Source organism: Balaenoptera borealis (genome assembly GCF_965194805.1).
Source record: "Balaenoptera borealis genome assembly, chromosome: 21".
In the NCBI taxonomy this organism is placed as follows: domain Eukaryota; kingdom Metazoa; phylum Chordata; class Mammalia; order Artiodactyla; family Balaenopteridae; genus Balaenoptera; species Balaenoptera borealis.
The window spans coordinates 27,157,228-27,177,506 of record NC_138880.1 but is presented as its reverse complement, the minus strand read 5'-3'; the positions used below and the strand labels follow the sequence as shown (position 1 = coordinate 27,177,506).

At 47.7% G+C, this 20,279-nt stretch overlaps 1 protein-coding gene across 1 annotated transcript in view; it reads right to left on the bottom strand.

The window, feature by feature from the left end:
• Nucleotides 1–2,534: 2,534 nt before the first annotated feature.
• MYOM2 (myomesin 2) overlaps nt 2,535–20,279 on the bottom strand; it is an 81,159-nt gene continuing 63,414 nt past the window's right edge. The window contains exons 29-37 of the mRNA XM_082375162.1: nt 16,862–16,975; nt 16,585–16,672; nt 16,020–16,058; nt 11,287–11,392; nt 6,723–6,880; nt 6,436–6,472; nt 5,534–5,556; nt 4,380–4,435; nt 2,535–3,201 (exon numbers count right to left, since the gene is read on the bottom strand). Of these exons, the coding sequence (XP_082231288.1) occupies nt 2,884–3,201; nt 4,380–4,435; nt 5,534–5,556; nt 6,436–6,472; nt 6,723–6,880; nt 11,287–11,392; nt 16,020–16,058; nt 16,585–16,672; nt 16,862–16,975 (939 nt within the window). The 3' untranslated portion in view covers nt 2,535–2,883. The remainder of the gene's footprint in view (nt 3,202–4,379; nt 4,436–5,533; nt 5,557–6,435; nt 6,473–6,722; nt 6,881–11,286; nt 11,393–16,019; nt 16,059–16,584; nt 16,673–16,861; nt 16,976–20,279) is intronic.

Below are 20,279 nucleotides of genomic sequence, written 5' to 3'. Positions count from 1 at the left end.
CTCACCTACCACATTTCATAATCATATGAATCTGAAATTCACTTTCTATAACTGAGCTATCAGAATACATACCACACTCACTTGTAAAAGGCATCATTTTCCTCCATTTTTGTAGATACAAGAAAACAAGACAAAATAATCCAAGTGCGGGGTTGGGGGGTGATGAATTGGGAGATTGGGATTGACATGTATACACCAATATGTATAAAATAGGTAACTAATAAGAACCTGCTGTATAAAAAAATGTATACCATTTATGATAGGATTGCAAAAAAAAAAAGAAAAGGTACATGGGAGGGTATTTTCATCTGTCTTTGTGTCTGATTGTGTTTTATGTTTTTATTAAACGTTTATTCTACCTTAAAAAAAAAAGAGTACCTTATGCTATGATAATTAAATATTATGTTTTCCAAAGAAAAGAATCCAAATGACTTGCCCGTAATAAAAAGCTGGCCGTTCGCTGAGCTGGAACTCGGTGCTGGACCTGGGCTCCACGCACCGCGTTTCTGCAAGGAGTCGTCCTTACCAAGGCCTGAGGTCGTGAAACAGAAGCAGATGTGTCTCATCACAAGCTTTCATACTGAGGCAGGAATGAAAATGAAGCCACATGTGAACTTGACATCTTCGGTATGAGGGGACAAAGGTCACCGCAAACTTCAAATGACCAGGAGGAAAGTCCTCACAAAATTCCAGCCTGTGGACGCTGAGAGGTCGGAGGTACGGGTGACACCCAGACAAAAACCCCCAGAAAGGAGACTCCCCACACCAGGTGCCAAACACAGAACACGGTATTCAAGCTGAATCTGGACAAGTTGGGAATAAGAATAAATAAGGACAGTAAGATATTACAATCCACTGAATAAAATAGGAATCCGTGGGTCCAATGTGAAGATGATAAATATAGACATTCACATAGACATAAGCACAACACGTAAACCCACGCCCGACGGGGAGGGGACCCTTGCTCAGAGCCGGATGCTGAGTAAGAAGCCTGGAGGGTGCGGCTGTCAGAAACACCACCCTCCTCAACCCTCGGAAGGAAGATGGATTCAGAGACTTATCTGTGCGCGCTAAATCCGGGTGGGAAAGCGCCGAGGAGAAGGGTGTTTACCTGGTCCTAAAGTGCCCCCACAGACGGCGGCCTGTGAGCTGCACAGGGACACAGACAGAGCAGCTACCCCGGGTCGTCCGGGGAAATTCCACTTCCAGTGAAGGACGGTGGGATATCGTGCTTCTGGACGTGCCCCCCGGGGAGGCCGCTGCACCCTGTGGTGGTGGGCTGGCTGATTTTGTGTGTCACCTGGGCAGGGCTGAGGGGTACCCAGAGAGCTGGGAAAACAGTGTTTCTGGGCGTGTCTGTGAGGTCGTGTGTCTGGAAGAGATCAGCGTTTGAATCTGCAGACTGAGTGAAGATCACCCTCCCCAGCGCGGGCGTCTGCATCCAATCCTCTGAGAGCCCGAATAGAACGAAGAGGTGGAGAAACGGAATTCGAAGTCCGGTCTGCTCCTGCCCTCGACTTCGGAGCGCCTTTTTCTCAGGTTTTGGACTCAGACCAGGAACCCCATCGGCCCCAGATTCTCAGGGCTTGGGACCCAGAGGGAATTTTACCACGGCTAAACAAAAATGACTACTTGAACTAAAAAATAAGCAAGTTCTTTCTAACTAAATAAAGGTCAAATATAGAGAAATCTGCCTGGGCCTACCCTTGCCAACGATGTTCTTGGAAACACTGGTGGACTTTGCAGTAATAAGAAGCTCAGCTAAAGATCACCTGTACAACAGAAGAGGTAAAAATGATTTTAAAAATTTGTATCGAGACTCACAGAAGCCTGCTCAGCTGGCTGGCGTTATGAGGGAGGGACGTACTTACATGTCAGGATTTCTTTGATTACCTTAGGAAAATATAACCCAATGTCATAGAGTTTGGATTGGCCTTAATGACACAGAGAGAGAATATTCTGGACTCTCAAAGCTTTCTCTGTTACGGAGCAATATGTTTAATACAAAACTAAAATACGGAGATAGGATTTTTATGCCAGAGGAATTTCAGCCTCTTTCCAAAAAAGGGAGAAAAGTTCAAAGAAAGGATATGTTCATCCCACACATTTTTAAATCTTCACCAAGAGATCTTCTGTAAATGGCCAAGTTTCACGTTTCCTCCCATGACCACTACTGTGATCGTTTCAAAAGCGTTTTCTTCCCTTCGAAATGCCTTAATTAACACACTCAAAAAGCACGCGGCCATCTACGTATTTTGTTTTCCCGACAGTGATTTTACACCCAGTGGACATTTCTAAGCCCACACGAGACGTCACCTTCCCAGTCCAGTAGCCTCGGGCCCAAGTCCTGACAGGGAAGCTGCTGGGGGTAGCGGGCTGTGCTGGGGGTCTGGTCCCCGCCCCAGGCTCCCGGCTTGGGGTGCATCACCCGCTTGTTCCAGCTGTGAAGCTGCACCGTGACCCATAATTAAACAAGCCAGAGGGGAGCAGGCAGATGTGCTGGGGACGCGATGGTACAGGAGAGACACTGCAAGTTGCCTTTGAAAGTTTTATTCACCTGAAGCAAGAGAGAGCTGGGAGTACGAGGCACACACGCTGTCCCACCAGCATTTCAGCGCCCCTAGGCCTGAGGGCACTAGAGGGCACGACCCCAGGGCAATGTCAGCTCACCTCCAACCCACCCCGCCCAGCACCTGCAGACACAGCGGTGCAGCCTCCCGGAAAACATTCGCGTTTCCACTTAGAAGGACAGAAACCCCTAACCACCAAACACGAAGACTAAAACCGTAACGCACGATTGACTATCAAGCCACGCTGGATGTCGCGGGCCCTCGTCACCTGCTGGGAACAAGCACCCGCGCCATCTGGCTCCTGGGCCGCCCCTCACTGGGTGGTCGAGGGCGTGGACGCGGCGATGAGCTTGGGCTTGGCCTGCTGGGGCAGCACCACGTCGGGGATCTGCTCCCCATGCTTGTACACGCTGACCGTCACGTCGATCTTCTCGCCCCCGTACTTGTTCTTGACGTGCATGCTGTACTTGCCCGAGTCCTCGGAGGTCACACCCTTGATGGTCACGGTGACATACTTGGACTGCTCCACCTTGACCACGAAGTGGTCGCTCAGCTCGATGACCTTGTCGTTCTTGAACCACACCACGTCCGGGTCTGGGTTCCCGAACACCGTGCAGGCCAGGTTCAAGGTCTTGGGGGGAGGGTGGGCAGAGAGGGGAGAGTTAGAGAAAGAAAAGCCTGGCGGCCTCCGAGCAGCCTGGGCCCTCCACCCACTCGGCTACTGATCTGCCCTTCAGGACATTTATTTAGTCAACACGCTCTTTACGTATGTAGGCACCACACTAGACACCAGGGATCCAAAAAGAGCAGGAAGTTCACAGCTTCCTGGGGCAGCTGGAGAGAAGATTCAAAGGTAATCTTTTCTATTTATTCCCAGATCTAATCCATGCGTAAGTTGATTAAAGAATTTGAAGGTAATCAAGCTCTGGGTTTTCCGGTAGATATTTTTAGCCTGGTTCTAAATTTCCTTTATATTCAGACTCATGGGTTCCCTTTACCAGTTCTTCTGGCAAATCCAGAGACTGCGTTGTCTTATGATAAACTGCATTGTGGACACTTAGCAAAGCATGCTTTCGGTCCAGGATAAAATAAAACTAGTGTGTGGACACTTAGCAAAGCATGCTTTCGGTCCAGGATAAAATAAAACTAGTGCTAATCCTCAATCCATGACCTCCAGGTACAGCTCGCCAGGTTTTCCTCAGCTGCTAAAGAAAAGGGCTCTACGTTTTCGTGTTTTGGCCTAATAAAAATTCTCTCAAGTAGCTATGTCCCTGTGACACTGAGATAGAATCACTCAAGCACCCAGAGAAGTATCAATTAGATATCAGTAATTCCAGTGACAGGTGACCGATTAGCACTCCAATAAATGGCTTCCATTATACACCCCAAAATGACCTTGACAATTGGAGCAGAGATTGCTCTTTTTATTTCACACTTGACAAGGCGGCTCCCACCTTCACACGAGGCGGGTGGGTCGCGTGGGCGAGGGTGTGGGTGTGGCCCACCTGCCCCTTCATTCACGCCCTCGACTGGCCCCGGGACCCGTGGCGTCAGAGCCAGGTGGACACCGGGGCTGGAAACACCAGGTGTCACAAACACACCATGTAATGTGTCTCCCCGTGGTGGGAAAGGTGCTCTGTGTGCATTCGGAGGGTTAGACTATTCCCTCCTTTGAGGACACAAGTTTCCCAGAGGCAGCCTGGGCCCAGCAGGACCCAGGACGCCCCACCCCGGCTGCTGGCACTGGGCCTGCCGTGGGGGCCCCCCACGTCGGCCGCCCTCCCTGGGCACCCCGTTGCCTGCCCTCACCTTTCCCTCCATTATGGTCACCACGTCGGGTAAGCCGCCGAGCACCTTGCCGCAATCTGCAAGAGCAAAGCGACTCGGCTGAGAAAACCGTCCACGGGGACGATCCTGGGGCTCGGGCCCTGGGCTGAGCACTGAGGGGCACAAGAGGAGCTGGGAGGGGAGCGCTGGCCCGGGAGAGGACACAGGGCAAGGCACACGGTAGGGGGACCCGTGCTAAGGTGCAGGGTGGGAGCAGGGAGTAAGTGACTCCGAGCGCAGGGGTCGTGAAACGGTCGAGAGGAAACGCGGCTGCGAGCCGGGCGTGAGGAGGAAGGTCTCACCAGGGGCTCAACACAGGGCAGACCCCGTCCTTCTGTAACTTAGTCGAGAATTGGGGGCCAGGCCTCTGGAGAGGGGATTTTGCAGGGGGGTGTATTGCAGGTATATTTTCATTTTCTGTCTACTGTGATGCTCTGACATCGTAAGTCCCGTCTGGCTGGGCAGAGACAACCCCCCGCCAGCCAAGGGCCCAGCCAGGAGCCCGCCTGTGACCTATGCCAACAGCCGGCCAGGCCCGGCCTCCTCCGCCTGCCCCGCCCCTGGGGAGGTGACACTCCTCTGCCCGAAACACCCAGGCCAGGTGCCCAGAGGCTCGGGACAGCCCTGTCACCCAAAGCCCAGCAAAATCACTAAAACCAGCCAATCGTACGTGTTCCCCCCGCCCCGTCTGCCTTTCCCCTGGAAACCCCAGTAAAGGCCGTGCCCTCAGTCTTCCCTCTGCCCTGTCCTCTGCCCCCCTGACCCCCTGGCCATCCCCCCACGTGCCCGGCGTGGCCCTGCCTCTAGGACCCGAGAGCCCAACAAACCGTCCTTCCTGGGCCTGTCCTGAGCCTCCCCCGGCGGCCGCTCCTGACTGAGCAGCTCGTAAAAGGACACAGAACAGGTGGCGGAAGGTGAAGGCAGAAAGGAGGCCAGGGAGGGGGGAGGGGGGAGGAAGGGGAGCTGGAAGGCGGGCTTTGGGGAAGCAGGGGCTGTGGACAGTCCTGAGGGTTTCCAAGCGGGCCACAGGGTTCGCTGTCTATCATTTAATGCACAAAATGAACACTCTTAAGTACAGACCCTCTGTCCCACCCAAAATAATATTTTGTGCTTGTTATAATCTAACATGTACTTACTTTTCTCTGCAAAAGCAGCTGACCTGAAAATTAAAGGGGGGCAGAGAGAATAATAAATAATAAAAGAGTCATGAGCAAATGCTATCAACCAAAAGCATCACACATTTCAGAGGTTTGCTAGAGATGAAAGCAAAATGAAGAAGGAAACGTGTTTGCTTCTCCTAGAAGAACGCATTCGGGTCACAGGGTCTGAGGACCCGTATGTATGGACTTTTCCTGCCGTTTCCCGCTGCCCTGTCTTCCAGCTGATAAAACTCACAGAAAAGTTTCTTTTTTCACCAGATTACATTGGAGATTTTTAGATATTTTTGAAAATGTTGGTATTTGATCTACCTAAATCGTCCATTCATCCATTCAACAAATATTTACTGAATAACCTAGTATGGGACAAAGAGTGTTCTCGGTGTCGGATGCTCTAAAATTTAGACACACGTTTAGAAATCCCCCAGTTATTCTTTAAAAAGTTGCTCTAAACACTGGGATATTATTCAGCTAAAAAGAAATGAGAATTTTCCGTACCTTCCTCTCAATTTTGCTGTGAACCTAAAACTGCCCCAGAAATAGAAAGTCTTAAAAAAGAACCTAAATATATAACATTAAAAAATTGCTCTGTGTGATGTGTTGTTATAATTATACCTATTTCAGAAATTCAGCATTTAAATTCATTTAAATTAACCCAGGGTTATTATAACTCTACAATTAACTGATAGATGCATTTAGTTTGGAAGAATGCCTTCTTCTAGATACTGAATGGCTTAATTGTTATTTTTATCCCAGTTCCTAGGAGTATCACATTCCTTGGGTCAGCCAGACATCCATAGATGTTCCCACACTCAGCCAAAATGACACCACGTCAACTGGACCCCAGACGGAAACATAATAGCCAAGCATGCAAATCTTACTTGAGCCGCTGGAATTCGGCAAGTGCTTCATCAAAAGCTGCAAGGAAATATTTTGTACATCAGTAACCGTTTGAACGTGTTCGGCTTTTATTCATTCCCTTAGCTGCTCTGCTCATGAGTTTGCTTAATGAAAACTGACTGGTTTGCTTAATGAAATAGCCAAATGAATCAAGTAATCTTCTCTGAAGGAAAATGGTAAAATCAGATTGTTTCCCTCTCAGGATCCTTGATCACTAAGGTAATCCCTAAGTACAGAATTATTAGGTACTAAAGAATAATGATCTTACCAGACAGGTCGAGGGACCGCTGATGGTTATTTTTGCCGTCAAAAATCTCGAAGGTGTATTTCCCTTTGTCCTTCTCGGTGGGCTCCCAGATACGCAGCCAGGCCATCTCCTCACTCCCGCCAACCCTCATGTGCTCACTTGATGCAATCTTAGCATCGCTTTGAAAAAGTCACAGGGACATACTCAATTTAGAATCTCATATTATATGTAAGATACCCGCGGGGTAATATTACACATCTTTCCGGGGGAGCCTCCTCTAACTTGCTAGAGCTGATGTCATCATAGATTGTTCTGGATATTACACATTTACTAACTATATCAGCAGCTCAGCTCTGAAAACCTTCTGAAATTAAATCTGATACTTAGTTTTTAAAGATACCTTGTGGTTTAACATATGCTTGTTGGTAATAGGTAATAGACTATCAAATACTCTAGACAGTATGGCATTTTTCTGCTCAAAAAGTTAAAAATAGAGTCACCATGTGATCCGGTGGATGCACGCCCAAAAGAATTGACAGCAGGGGCTCCAACAAATATTCGTACGCTCATGTTCATAACAGCATGACTCACGGTAGCCAAAAGGTAGAAACAACCCAAGTGTCCATCGACAGATGATGGATAAACCAACTGTGGTCCATCCATATAATAGAATATTATTCAGCCTTAAAAAGGGAGGAAATTCTGACACTGCTACAACATGGATGGGCCTGGAGGACATTATGCTGAGTGAAACGATCCAGTCACAAAAGGAGAATTACTGCGGTATCAGCACAGCCAGGACGAGGGGTACATGCTGAACTGGAGGAGGCGTCCACCGAACGCCAAACCACACGCAACCCGCTGGGCACCCTTCTCAGAGCCCTAACCCCCTCTGGGCTCTGGCGCAGGAGCCCACGGCCCCCTGAGCCAGCATGTGCACAGCCTGGCGCGTGACCCTGAGCTCAGCTCCAGAAAGGTGCCACCCGCCTTCCATCCTAACCCCTGACCTGAGTTCTGACCCCGCCTCTGTCACAGCCCCGACGCCTTGCTGGACTGGGCAGAAATGTTGTTCCCAGACACCATGTGAAGCCACCAGCCAGCAGAGGGCTGGCAGCAGACACCCCCCCCCAACCTGGCTCCCCCTCCCAGCTCAGAGCCCCCAGCCTGGCTCCACCCCTGGGGTAAATTCCAGAACCCTCCCTGATCAGCAGTCCCACCCTCACCCTACACCCGCTACGGCTGGCTTCTGCTGAATTAGCCAACTTATAAGAAGGCAAACAAGTCCTGGTAGCAAAGCACAGCTGCTGGCTGCATTGAATTTGTTATCACTGCTACCCCCTAGACAGTGACTTTGGCTTGAAGGACTACTTGTTACTGTTTTGGGATTTAAATGGGCCAAGTCGGATAAAACCTCTTCCTTGGTTTTATTATTTGATCACAAAACATGACCAAATCCCTTCACTCCCAACTAAATTTAAAACATCTTACGTTAAGGTAAGAAAGAGGAAGATGGAAGAAAGCCTAGGTGTGTCTGCTCATTTGTGCGAAAGAAACCCAGGAGATGGGTCCCTGCAGGGGGTGGGGAGGGGCTGGAGGAGAGGGTGGGGAGGGGTGGTGGGCGCACCTGGACGGCGGCCCCGCATCTCCCCTCCCCCAGGGAGCTCCAGGCTTCACTGAGATTTCAGGGGCCTCTGCATGCGAAATTTCCCAGGTTGAATTAAAATCCAAAGTGTTTCCTTCTATAAAGAGGCCACGTGGCGTCTTCAGTGGCTGTGATGTTTCTAAGTCTTCAGTGGTCCATACTTAGCAATTTGAGGTCTAGCCCTTCCTCGATGACAGAGTAATTTCACCTTTGAGCAAGAGAACAAAATCCTTTTGCGAAGGGACATGTCTGCTGAGTTCCCCTTTGTATGCTTCTAAACTCGTTTGAAATAGGTTTCAGCCCTTCTTCTAAGTGGCCCTCGACGTCTTACTCAGCATTTCATCAAAGAACAATCGGCCTTGCTGACGCCCACATCTCCCCACATCCTCATCATTCTCTATTGATTTCTCGCCACTCATCAGCACAGAATGTTCAGGTCCACAGCTTGAGTCTCCCCTGGGCGTCCCTGACTCTGTTAGGTGGGCCATTTAGCATCCAGCAGCACACTGTATTTCTTTCTTTTTTAAAAAATAAATAAATAAATTTATTTATTTATTTATTTATTTTTGGCTGTGTTGGGTCCTCGTTGCTGCACGCGGGCTTTCTCTAGTTGCAGCGAGCAGGGGCTGCTCTTCGTTGCGGTGCGCGGGCTTCTCATTGCAGTGGCTTCTCTTGTTGTGGAGTACGGGTTCTAGGCGCGTGGGCTTCAGTAGTCGTGGCTCGCGGGCTCTAGAGCGCAGGCTCAGTAGTTGTGGCGCAAGGCTTAGGTGCTCCGCGGCATGTGGGATCTCCCGCAGATTGTACTTCAACAAATGTTTTATATTATTCTCTATTTTTCCAAGTGTTGTCTAACAAGAACTTATTTAATAGTCAAATAGTGAAAAATAACCAAGGTTATATTTCAGTGATAGAATATAACTATAAAATAAAGTTTAACATAGCATTGAATACTATTTAATAGTCAAGTAGTAAAAAATAACTAAAGGTTATATTTTAGTTATTAAAGAACTGAAGAAATACTTGTGTTGATTCTGCTTGGAGAAGAGAAAGCGTGGCAACAACCACTTCCAGAAGTCCGTGGAAATCTGCAACACGACCGCGAGCTCTGTTGGTCTCTAGGGATGGTTTCTTCTGATACAACTTTTTTGATGAGGCAGACATGTGATCCGAGCCCTTATCTCTCAGTCTGTCTGTCGGCCTGCAATCAGTCCCCTCCTTTCGGCTGGATGGCCCTCAGCACCGCAGTGGCCAGAATCAGACCAACTAGCGTTCGATCCCTGCTCTTTCACTTACTAGTTGTGTGACTTTGAACGAATGATTTCTCTTCCTCTTGCAAAACCTCAGTTTTCACATCTAGAAAATGTATTAATACCAAGCTCATAGGGCTTTTGTGAGGGTTAAATGAAATCATGTGCGTGAAGTGTATAACACACAGTAACACAACATACATGTACCCGCGTGCCCGGGCACGTGTTCACGCGGGGTGTGGCATGTATTTAACCTCTGCACGCCCGGCACCCAGCACAGAGCGAGCCGTGCCCTGGGAGGCAAAGCTGGAGAAGCAGCAGCCTCCTGCAGGGGACAGACGCGTTTACCAGGGACGATAAGACACTTATCACAGCTGCACACAACTTACTGCAAGATGATAGGCTGTAAATAACAAAGAAGCCCAGAGAAGGAAGTGATTCATTCTCCTTTTCCAGGAGAGGTCTGATTCAGCTAGAAATAGACATTTACTCATCGGTTTTAAAAAATAAATCCTTATCAACGATTACATCACAAAACTACACCAGAGTTTCAGTCTTCAAAGCTCCTGTTATTAGAGTCCTCTAGAAAAAGCCACTTCCCCACAAACCCCTTAGTATGGGATCTGCAGTGACTACACCCGATACAGATTTCCATACTAACTACAAAAAGCAGAGACACAGGATTCCAAACACAGATGCACTAAGTCGTCAATACACCTTCTTAGTTTATGCTTCTGATCATAACATCTAAGACAAAAGCACAGCACGTCAAAATGTAAATAGGAAAAAGATATCCCAAGACATTTATCCATTCAGCACTTCGATTTACTCACGAATAGATTCACCTAAATAATGCTTTTACAAGTAAAGTAGTCATAAGCATGAAGTTTGCCTTTTGAAATGTTAATTAGGGAAAGTAACATCTAAAGGCACGACGTGGACACTCTGAGGTCCCAGTCCGTGGAGGAGCAGACGATTTTGGTATATGGACATCACTGAAAATTTGGCCTGCAAGTACTGCCCATGTCCTCAGGTTAGAGACAGACACCACGAGCCCCGATCCATCCTCCCCCTTTGACGGGGTGCGTTAGAGATAACCCTGGGGGGATGGTCGGAAGGGCAGACCCCAGGGGGCTGGGGGCAGGCACTCGTCCACACGCTGTGACCATAATGAGAGTCTCCAGTGTTTTAGTAGCAAACATGCCCACCTGGACAGGCAACCAGCAGCAGACATGAAATACAGAGAAAACCTGCTGTTTGTACAGGGCTTCATCTCTCTCGCTTTCTTCTTTTACGTACAATTAAGTTTGCTTTGGTCCTTTTCTTTTTAATCAATCTAGTGAGAAACCAACAGACTGGAAATCTGGAGCATCTTTTCCGAATATTATTTTTCCTTTAGCTCTGCTGGATGCCAGACAAAATGTGTGTCACCAGTAAAACCACCTTTGTCCAAACCAAGACACTGAAGAACTTTGTCTCCAGTACCTTCAGGCACTTCTTTATCTTTCTCCTTCTCCACCCCACCACCCGCCGCCCCAGTTTCTGTGATGGTCTCGCCCCGAGCCCAAGGCTGTCATCATTTCTCAAAACTACAAAGTCTTGAGCAGACTTGGCTATGAGCGCGTGTCCCAGCCGTGAGCCCTGGGCACCGCCCCATGGATGGCACGGCCACAGTCCACGGCACGTGGACACTTACTTGCGGTACCAGTTCACTTTCATTTCTTCGCTGAAATATTTCATGAAACACTGAAGTCTTATTTCTTCTGCGGTGCAGACTACCTTCAGTGGAGAAGCAGAGGGTCCTGCAGAAAATAAAACATACTCAGATCTGAGGAAAGCAGTCTGTGCTGTGTGAGAATGGACAAGCCCTGTGGCCAGGTTACATCCTGCTGTAAATGCATCCTCACGCATATATTCTAACATCCATCAGCCACAAATCCTTACAATTTGCCCAGGCCATGTTCATTCATTAAATAAGCTTTTGCCACACCAAAATTAACTGAAAATCTCTTTGACAATAGCATCAAGGGACTCAAATGGCCCCAAGAAAATATTCCCTAAGGGCACTTCTCACGTCCCTGACCACTTCCATCCAGACATTACCACAGGAATCAACTTATAAATTAGACCACACACAAGCTTCCCATATAGATGGGATTCCAAACTGACGGGGTCTGCCCTGTCTGCAAGATCGCACCCACCTTCTTGCATTTCTCCCCTCCTTCTTCCTGGCATTTGCTAAAATAACCTTTTCCCTGAAGGGAATGGAGCCTCCAGGCACTCAATCCCCTATAGAACTTTCTGGAAAATCCACGTAAATGATGTAGGGATGGGAATCCCCTTATGGAGCTCCGTGGCTGGAGCCCGTCTAGCTGAATGCCCCACCTCTGTGGCCTCTGGCGTCCTCTTTCTCTCTACTCTTGCCCAAAGAGAAAGGCAGAAAATGATTTTTCCAAACCCCTTCCTCTGCTTTGCTTCTCCCTACGTGGGGGAGGGCAGTGGGCTGACCAGATGCAGAGGGTAACAAGCTGCACACCCTTGAACACAAAAATACGGAAATGTTGCAGTCTTAAGGAGGCCGAATAGCTTAAAGTCGAGGGTCATTTTTCAGACTACACTTGCAGTCGACAAATGATCACGAGCCCACAAGGTTTTCCAATCAAGCGGGGAGGAGGGAAGGCTACCATCCATGAAACAGACAGACAGAAGGAGAGCAGTTCTCAGCTCAGATGCAAGGATGGTGCCTGGCACTTTCCCTAAACACTGAGAATCAAGCCCTGCACACAGAATTACACTCTACCCCACAGAACCAGACGGGTTTCATTTCAGATAGAAAATCAACAGATAATTAACTTCGCCCACCACAGGGAGGAGAGGATGGCAGGATGCATGTTCCAAGTAATCAGATTACAAGAGCCTGATTTCCAAGAATGATGCTGACCAGGGCAACATGACCTAGGAAGTTGTATCCCTATTTTCTGATTTTATACCCGCTGCATCCTTACTGAGCCTTGATTTTGACGGTTTAAGGGGCATTTATATCTTATTAGACAAAATTTAACCAGATAGGTATTTAATCTACACAGTCGCCACACCAAAAGTAAGTTCTGCCATTGGTGTTTCTGTTTTACAATTGATTCTTAAAGTTATTTGATTAGACATTTCAGAGTTTTATAAATATTAAAAATCAAGGTATATAGTTTAAGCTTGGCCCCCTTTAGGTAAAATACACCTTAGACATTTTTGTAAAATTGAAGGATTGCCAACGTTAAAGAGCTGGGTGGGTAACGTCTTAGAATACACACCTCGTGATGAGGGGGGAGTTCCGAAGTGCAGCAGAAGCAAGACAGGACTCCTAATCTAGGGACACGAGACTACTCTGCTAGCAGCTAACTGAGTGACCCAGGACAAATCACACAACTTCTCAGTGACCAGAGTTCTCATCTAGATAATGTGGGTCTCTTCTCAGGTTCTGCAAAAATACAAAGAGTCCCTCAGCACGTCTTGTCAGATACAGTTAATGGAGATGCCGAAAATCTAACCGAGGAGTTTGAGTCTCCAATCGTGCTTTCTGCGTCTCAAAAGTCAGCATGGAATTGAAGAGAAATGTCCAAGGCATGTGCACACATACACAGAAGCATGTGCATGTTCACACACACACACAAAGCACCATCCACGCAGAGAACTGTAACTTTGGCATCGATTTTTGTAACGGGTTTGTTTGCAGCCAGATAATTATAGAACTTTACATCTGGATGAGAACTTGGATGTCGCCTTGTCCAAATTCCTGATTAGAAGGATGAGGAGGTTGAGGAACCCTAACTCCCTCCATAACAGCAGGTTTGCTTTGCAGACGAGCACAGACTTTAACCTTCGGGACACGAAGAACAAACAGTTCTGTTCTGTGGGCTGCTTGCTGACCCGGTAGGAAAGCCCCCTACACTCTGCCATCCACAAGCCGCTGCAGGATCCTCTCTGTGGGATCAGGGTCGGGAAGGTGGAAGCCCAGGAGGCTGACGTGAGGATCCCATGTTTATCCAAAGCCTCTAGTTGGCCCTGAAATTCGAACAAAATTTGGGGGGGGGGTCCCCAAGAAGAGCCACTGATTGCTTCCCAACATGCAAACCCCAGAGGCTGTTTGGTCTTAGAAGCTCTGGGAACACTATCTCCCCACACCCCGCCCCCCACCCCAAGCTGTGAAGGGGAATTTGGTTTAAAAGCCAAGAAAACGAATAGGGAAATGTTTCTGTGCTCCAGGAAACAGGAAATCACTGTTCTGACAGCTCTCTACTTGAGAATTCAGAAGACGTACTCCTTGTATCAGCCCAGCATTACGCCTGATGCTGCTCCACGGAACCACAGAATCTGACCCAAAACGCCTGTCCCGGGCGGAGCTGGACCCTCGTTCAACAGGCAGAGGCCACCAGGCACCCGACACGCATGGCGAGACCGTGACTCGCGTCACAGCGTCCACGTGACCGTCAGCAGAGCGCGGAGGACGCGGACCCATCTTCACTCCGGCTGTTTCGGGAGCGACGCGCTCAGCGCTGTCTGCTATCAGTTAGACCAACTCGGGGCTGCATTAGGTCTAAAAAGCCACTGATTGCAGGCGACAAGAGCCCACTTGGAACCCGAGCAGGCATCATGGCATTTTCAAGGATTACGAATATTCCTGGGGGGTGGGGGGGTCTCTGAGCTGCAGGGAAGAGGCCTGTGGAGACGACGGCCACTTCCCGGCCGCCCCGGGCGTGTGGAGACCGGGCCGTTTTCTGCGATCTGGACCACGGGCCACCTCCACGCGCGGTAGGCAGGGGCAGGAGGAGTGAGGGTGGGTGTACGTGTGAGCGTGTCTGAGGATGTGCCTGTGTGTCAGCACCCCCCAGGGCTCTCAGAAGACACAGAAGAGGCAGAGACACAGCTTTCCTGAGGTCAGAGGACGGAGGATGGAGGTGACCGAGGTCCCTGATGGATGCAGCAAGGGGACGTGGGAACCACAGATGTCACACCCGGACCGACACCCCAGGCGGCCACGACACCTCAGGGCTGCGGGGAAAGCCCACTGCAGCCTGAGTGGGATGGCCGGGAAGATGGGGCGGCTCTGGGATAACGGGCCGCGCACGTGGGCTGCGGAGAAGCCCCCGCTTGCTACTAACACATCCACATCGTAGATCAAGTAACACTTGCTCTGCTCCTTTCCGGCTGCAACAGCACTGGACATGCAGCGTCCAGTAGACCCAGGGCCTGGCTCCTCGGGAGGACAGAGGCTGAAACTGGTGATGTCGCGTGTCCCGTGCCTTCTCTCTGTCCGCCCCGCTAACTCTCAGTAAGACGCACGTGGTCCTTCCAGGCTCGGGCATCTGGGACCCAAGATCACGAGAATACAATAGGAAACTACCTTCTGTGTTGCTCTGTCCCCTTCACTGGTACCTTCACTTTTCAAGACACCACGATCAATCGCATGACCAATGTTACAGGTCACATGATGCTTTAATGCAAGGTCATCCCACGGAGCATAAGCGTGAAGCCGCCTTTCAAGTGGCTTTAATGTACCTTCGCAAAGTGGCATGTACACCGTGGAGTGGTATTAGGCCCATTAATAATCATCAGGCGTAAAACGCATTCAAAATGTGGTCATCTCTGTGACAAGCAAAAGCAAAAAGGAACAGTCCACCTTACAGGGATGTTTTGAGAAAGTGATGAAAAAATAAACATCAGAAGTTTTCCACAAGAATGACCAAAAAACCTTACGGGGCAGCAGTTGAGCTCAGACCTGGGAGAGATGTGAGCTTCTGGTCCTGACTCCGGCTGCCAGAGCCCCACGGTTAAGCCACCTAACTGCTCCAGGCCTTAGGTGCCTGATCGGATGATATCAATTAGGTCATCTCTAGAAAGCCCACAGCCGTAAAATTTTATAATCAGCAGAAAGCCCTCTACAAATATAAGCTACTATTATCAAATTAATAACCAATATCTTTGTACTCACAGTTTCCATGGAAGGGTAAATAGAGAGGAAGAATTTATTTGCAAAGCTAAAAAGTGGTTTAGTATGTATTAAACCAGACACAAAACCAGAGGCTTCAAAATTCATTATTGCTATTCAGCATTTGTAATGCAGACGCTGATAGCAATTATGGACAAAGCATCATCGGAGTTGACCTAAGGCAAATTACAAGAAGTGGCTAATTAGGGACTCCAAACTGAGTTTGTTTTGTCTCTTTTTTTGTTTTTAAGAAAAACATATTCTGCATATAATGTCGAAAACCCCCTTAAAAAGCATCACCGAGGCAGTCAGATAACTGTTCTGCCGTTGAATCTGGGGCCTGTTCACAGGAGATGCACTGTGGTTCCATTAGCTGTGGAAAATGCCCTTCTCAGGAAATAGCGATTTTAGCACCAAAATGACTTGAAAGTTAGAAGGCATTTACTTACCACAGACTCTACTGATGGCCAAAATCATATCCTCGTACACTGAAAGGAAGAAGGAAACGTACCATTATGATGTCTAATTTTATCAGCAGCATTTTCATGTTTAATTAAATTGATACAGGAAATCAGGAAGTTCATTTGAAAAATGAAACATTAAAACGGCAATAGTTATCCATAAAAGGCTCATGTGTGGCGATAAATCCTTCTAATCTACTCACTTTTTAAACAAGGAACAAGAACATTTTGCTCGACATAAATCCGACCATACATTTCATTGAACCTCTTCATCACTGTTTCGATCATTTTAATAAATTTGTCACAGGATAGAACTTGGCTCCTGATGGTGTAAGACGGCATTTCATTGAAGCCCAGAGTAATATCATACCTTGTTCTAAAACACTCAAACAGCTTTGAATGCAACTCAAGTACAAATCTATTTTCTTTTCCTGTGTCCCCGCTAAAGAAACAGTATGTACTAAGGATACAGACGCTGTGTCCTCATTACACAGTTCCATCCTGCTGGAGAAGTGGATTTCCTTTTAGTAGAAGGAAGAAGGTTTTATTCTACCTTTGTCAGCTATCTCAAGGATAGACACATCTTGACCTCTCTCGTCTTTCAAGGTTGCCTTATATTCACCGCGGTCCTTCTTTGACAACTGCAAATAAAACACATCCCATATGTACGTAAAACTGACGCCACGATACAAAATGTAATACAGGCTAATACATTCTCTTTGCAAACCATGGAAATTCAGGAGGCAAACTGGAAGATAATGCAGAATTCGCAAGTCGTTTGAGAGAACTTTCTCATCTTGCTTCTATCTGTCTTCTTTAACACAATGTACCTTTGGTAGGAGCAGCTCACAGACCCCCTTCTCCAGATCAGGCGACTTTTCCGGTTCATACAGAGCGTCGTCCTTTAGCCATTTGAAGACGGTTTCCTTCTTGGTGTTTGCAACCTACAAGACAGGAGTCTTACGCTGAGTATGTGAATCGCTGTGGCTCATGAGAAAAAAGTCTATTCTGATTTGAAGTCACAGACCTAAAAAAAATCAATTTTTATTATAGACAGTCTCAGACAGAAGCACACGGGAAAGCTGTCGGTTCTAATAATAGCAAATACATCTCTAAATTTCAGCTTCTAAAATAATTAAGTCGTGACAGTTCCATTTGGAAGAACAAATGATTCCTCTTCGTGCTAACCCATGAGATTAGACGGTGCAAGGTTTTTTGGTTCATGTGAGATGTCAGTAATAAAGACAAGATGTAAGCAAGCAGTGTATTTTAAATTTATAAATAATATAAAATATCATTATTGGTCTATAAAACTGTTGAGTGACTGCTTTTTTGGCAACATGACATTGCGGACACACAGACGCAGGGGAAAGAAACTTTAACACAAAACGAGCCCACTGGGCACGAGGACTTTCCTTCTACTAAAATTCCTCGCAATTCAATCTCTGCCCTAAGCTTGAACTCGAAACTCAGCTTTGCAGAATTCCAAAGATGAGTAAGCATCTCACGTCACATGCTCTGACCTACACGACCCACGAAGAAGAAGAATTCTGGTTCTGTAGGAGCAGGATGTGCTGATCACATTGAATTGTGTGACACGGACCGTTCTGCATTCACATCCCATACAGACTCAACAACAGAGATGCCAGCGACAAAAACTAAATTACAAACATTGAGAGCACGTGATGAGTTCCGAGAGTGTAGCAGTGCAACGTATTTTAGACTTCCCATAGCAGCTACATCAGTTGCTGTCGTTGGTGACAGCCCTGGGAGACAATCCCCAGACAGCAGGTTCTTCCTTCTGAAGCCAGGACCACGTGGTGACAGTCAGCAGTAGGATGGAGCGAAGCTAAACAATCCCAGCAGACGATGTACTTTGTCCTAACACCTCAAAATCTCCCTTGTGTCCATTTCCACGCCAAGCCAATCCCCAACTCTCCTCCACCTTAATTCAGCACTGCTCCCTCTTACTCTCATTTTCCAAGATATTTACACTGTCGGTCCTTGGGTGCTAAATAAAAACCTTTCCAATGACCTTCAGCCTCTGTTCCCTAAAACCTATATCCTCAGTTACTTTATTTGTCCTGTAGCTCGGGGGGGGGGGTGTCTTCCGTCCCCAAATAACTCATTTGTCGCTTCTCTGAACTCTCTGCAATGTCTCTACCACTTTTTTTCTTTTCTTCCCTCCTTCCTTCCTTCCTCCCTCCATCCCTCCCTCTCTCTCTCTTTCTTTCTTTTTGGCTGTGTTGGGTCTTCGTTGCTGCGAGCAGGCTTTCTCTAGTTGCAGCGAGCGGGGGATACTCCTCATTGTGGTGCGCGGGCTTCTCATTGAGGTGGCTTCTCTTGTTGCGGAGCACGGGCTCTAGGCTTGGGGGCTTCAGTAGTTGTGGTGCGTGCGGGCTCAGTAGTTGTGGCTCGCGGGCTCTAGAGCGCAGGTTCAGTAGTTGTGGCGCACGGGCTTAGTTGCTCCATGGCATGTGGGATCTTCCGGGACCAGGGCTCAAACCCGTGTCCCCTGCGTTGGCAGGCAGATACCTAACCGCTGCGCCACCAGGGAAGTCCTCTACCACTTTTTCAATACGCGCACCTCACATGCACATAAGTATCTAGGAAAAGGTCACATCAGGATCCCTCCTGACACACGGGGCCCTGCCCGACTCTCACTGTCTGAGCGCGTCCTCCCCAAAGCTTTACTGGAGGTGTGTGAGAAATCTCTCTCCCAGATTTCTTTCCGTTCATGACTGAGGTTTCTCTTGCCTTAAACTTTTCTTTTAAAAGATGGTTTTCTGTAAAGTTATAATATGAATACGTCCTCACATTGATTTTTCTCCATGTGTTTTGTTATGTAAGTAAATAGAAAAATAACCACCTGCCAAAGTATTATTAGGCAAAAACCTATGTGGAAGAAGGGTTCACGGAATCACAGAAGTGATGGGACACAAGTATGCAGACTAGGTGGGTTAAATTGCAAAAGACTCACTTCTCAAGCAATAGTTATTCAGCTTCTCCAATATCTGTGTTTAAAGATCTATGACTCACTTTGATCAGGCAACTTAAAATATTATCAAATATTCACAGGAGGGCCTACACCACTAGGAGGATGTCAGAGCACATTGGGAGCAGAATTCCTATTTGTCCCACCGCCATTGTGAGCATGTACTCAGGACACCCTGGTCAGAAAAAAGAGCCAACTGACTACAACATAGCCACTGCCTTAATTGACATTTACCACCGTGTATGTTTAAGGTGTACAATGTACACAACTTGATACACGTATATATTGCAAAATGGTTCCCACAATGAAGTTAGTTAACACATCCTTCACCTCACATGTTTACCACTGTGTGTATGTGTGAGCGGTGAGAACACTCAAGGTCACCCTCTCAGCAACTTTCAAGTATATAATACAGTGTTATTAGCTACATTCACCACGCTGGGCATTAGACCCCAGAACTTACTCATTTCATAACTGGCAGTTTGTACCCTTTGACCAACATCTCCCCCACCCCTTAGCAACCACCACTCGTCTCTTTGTTTCTATGAGTTTGGCTTTTTTTAGATTCCACATATAAGTGAAATCATGTCGTGTCTGTCTTTCTCTGTCTGACTTACTTCACTAAGCTTATTTCCCTCAAGATCCATCCATATTGTTACAAATGGCAGAATGTCCATCTTTTTTATGACTGAATAATATTCCTGTGTGTGTGTGTGTGTGTGTGTGTGACATCTTCTTTAGTCACTCATTCGTCAGCAGACCCTTGGTTGTGTCCACGTCTTGGCCATTGTGAGCAATGTTGCTACAGACACGTGGTGCAGGTGTCTCTCCACAACAGTGACATCACTTCCTCGAGACGGACTCCCAGAGGTGGGATCGCTGGATCGTATGGTAGCTCTGTTTTTAATCTTTTGAGAACCTCCGCACTGTTTTCCCACAGTGGCTGCACCGATTTACATTCCCACCAACAGTGCACGAGGGCTCCCTTTTCTCCACAGTTTTGCTAACATTTGTCATTTCTTGTCTTTTTGATGATGGCCATTCTGACAGGTGGCCTTCACCCTTGATTTGTCTTCTGTTTTCCCGCTCAGCGTCTAAACATGATTGAATGTCCCCATTCAGACAGCAGGGAGAGAAGGACTTGACCCCCACGTCCACGATCCGCTGGGACTCCCAGGGTGTGATGGGCTCAGCTCAGTCTTCACCCATTTTCTATCCCATCAGCCAGCGCCGTTCAGACTCCCACCCCCCGG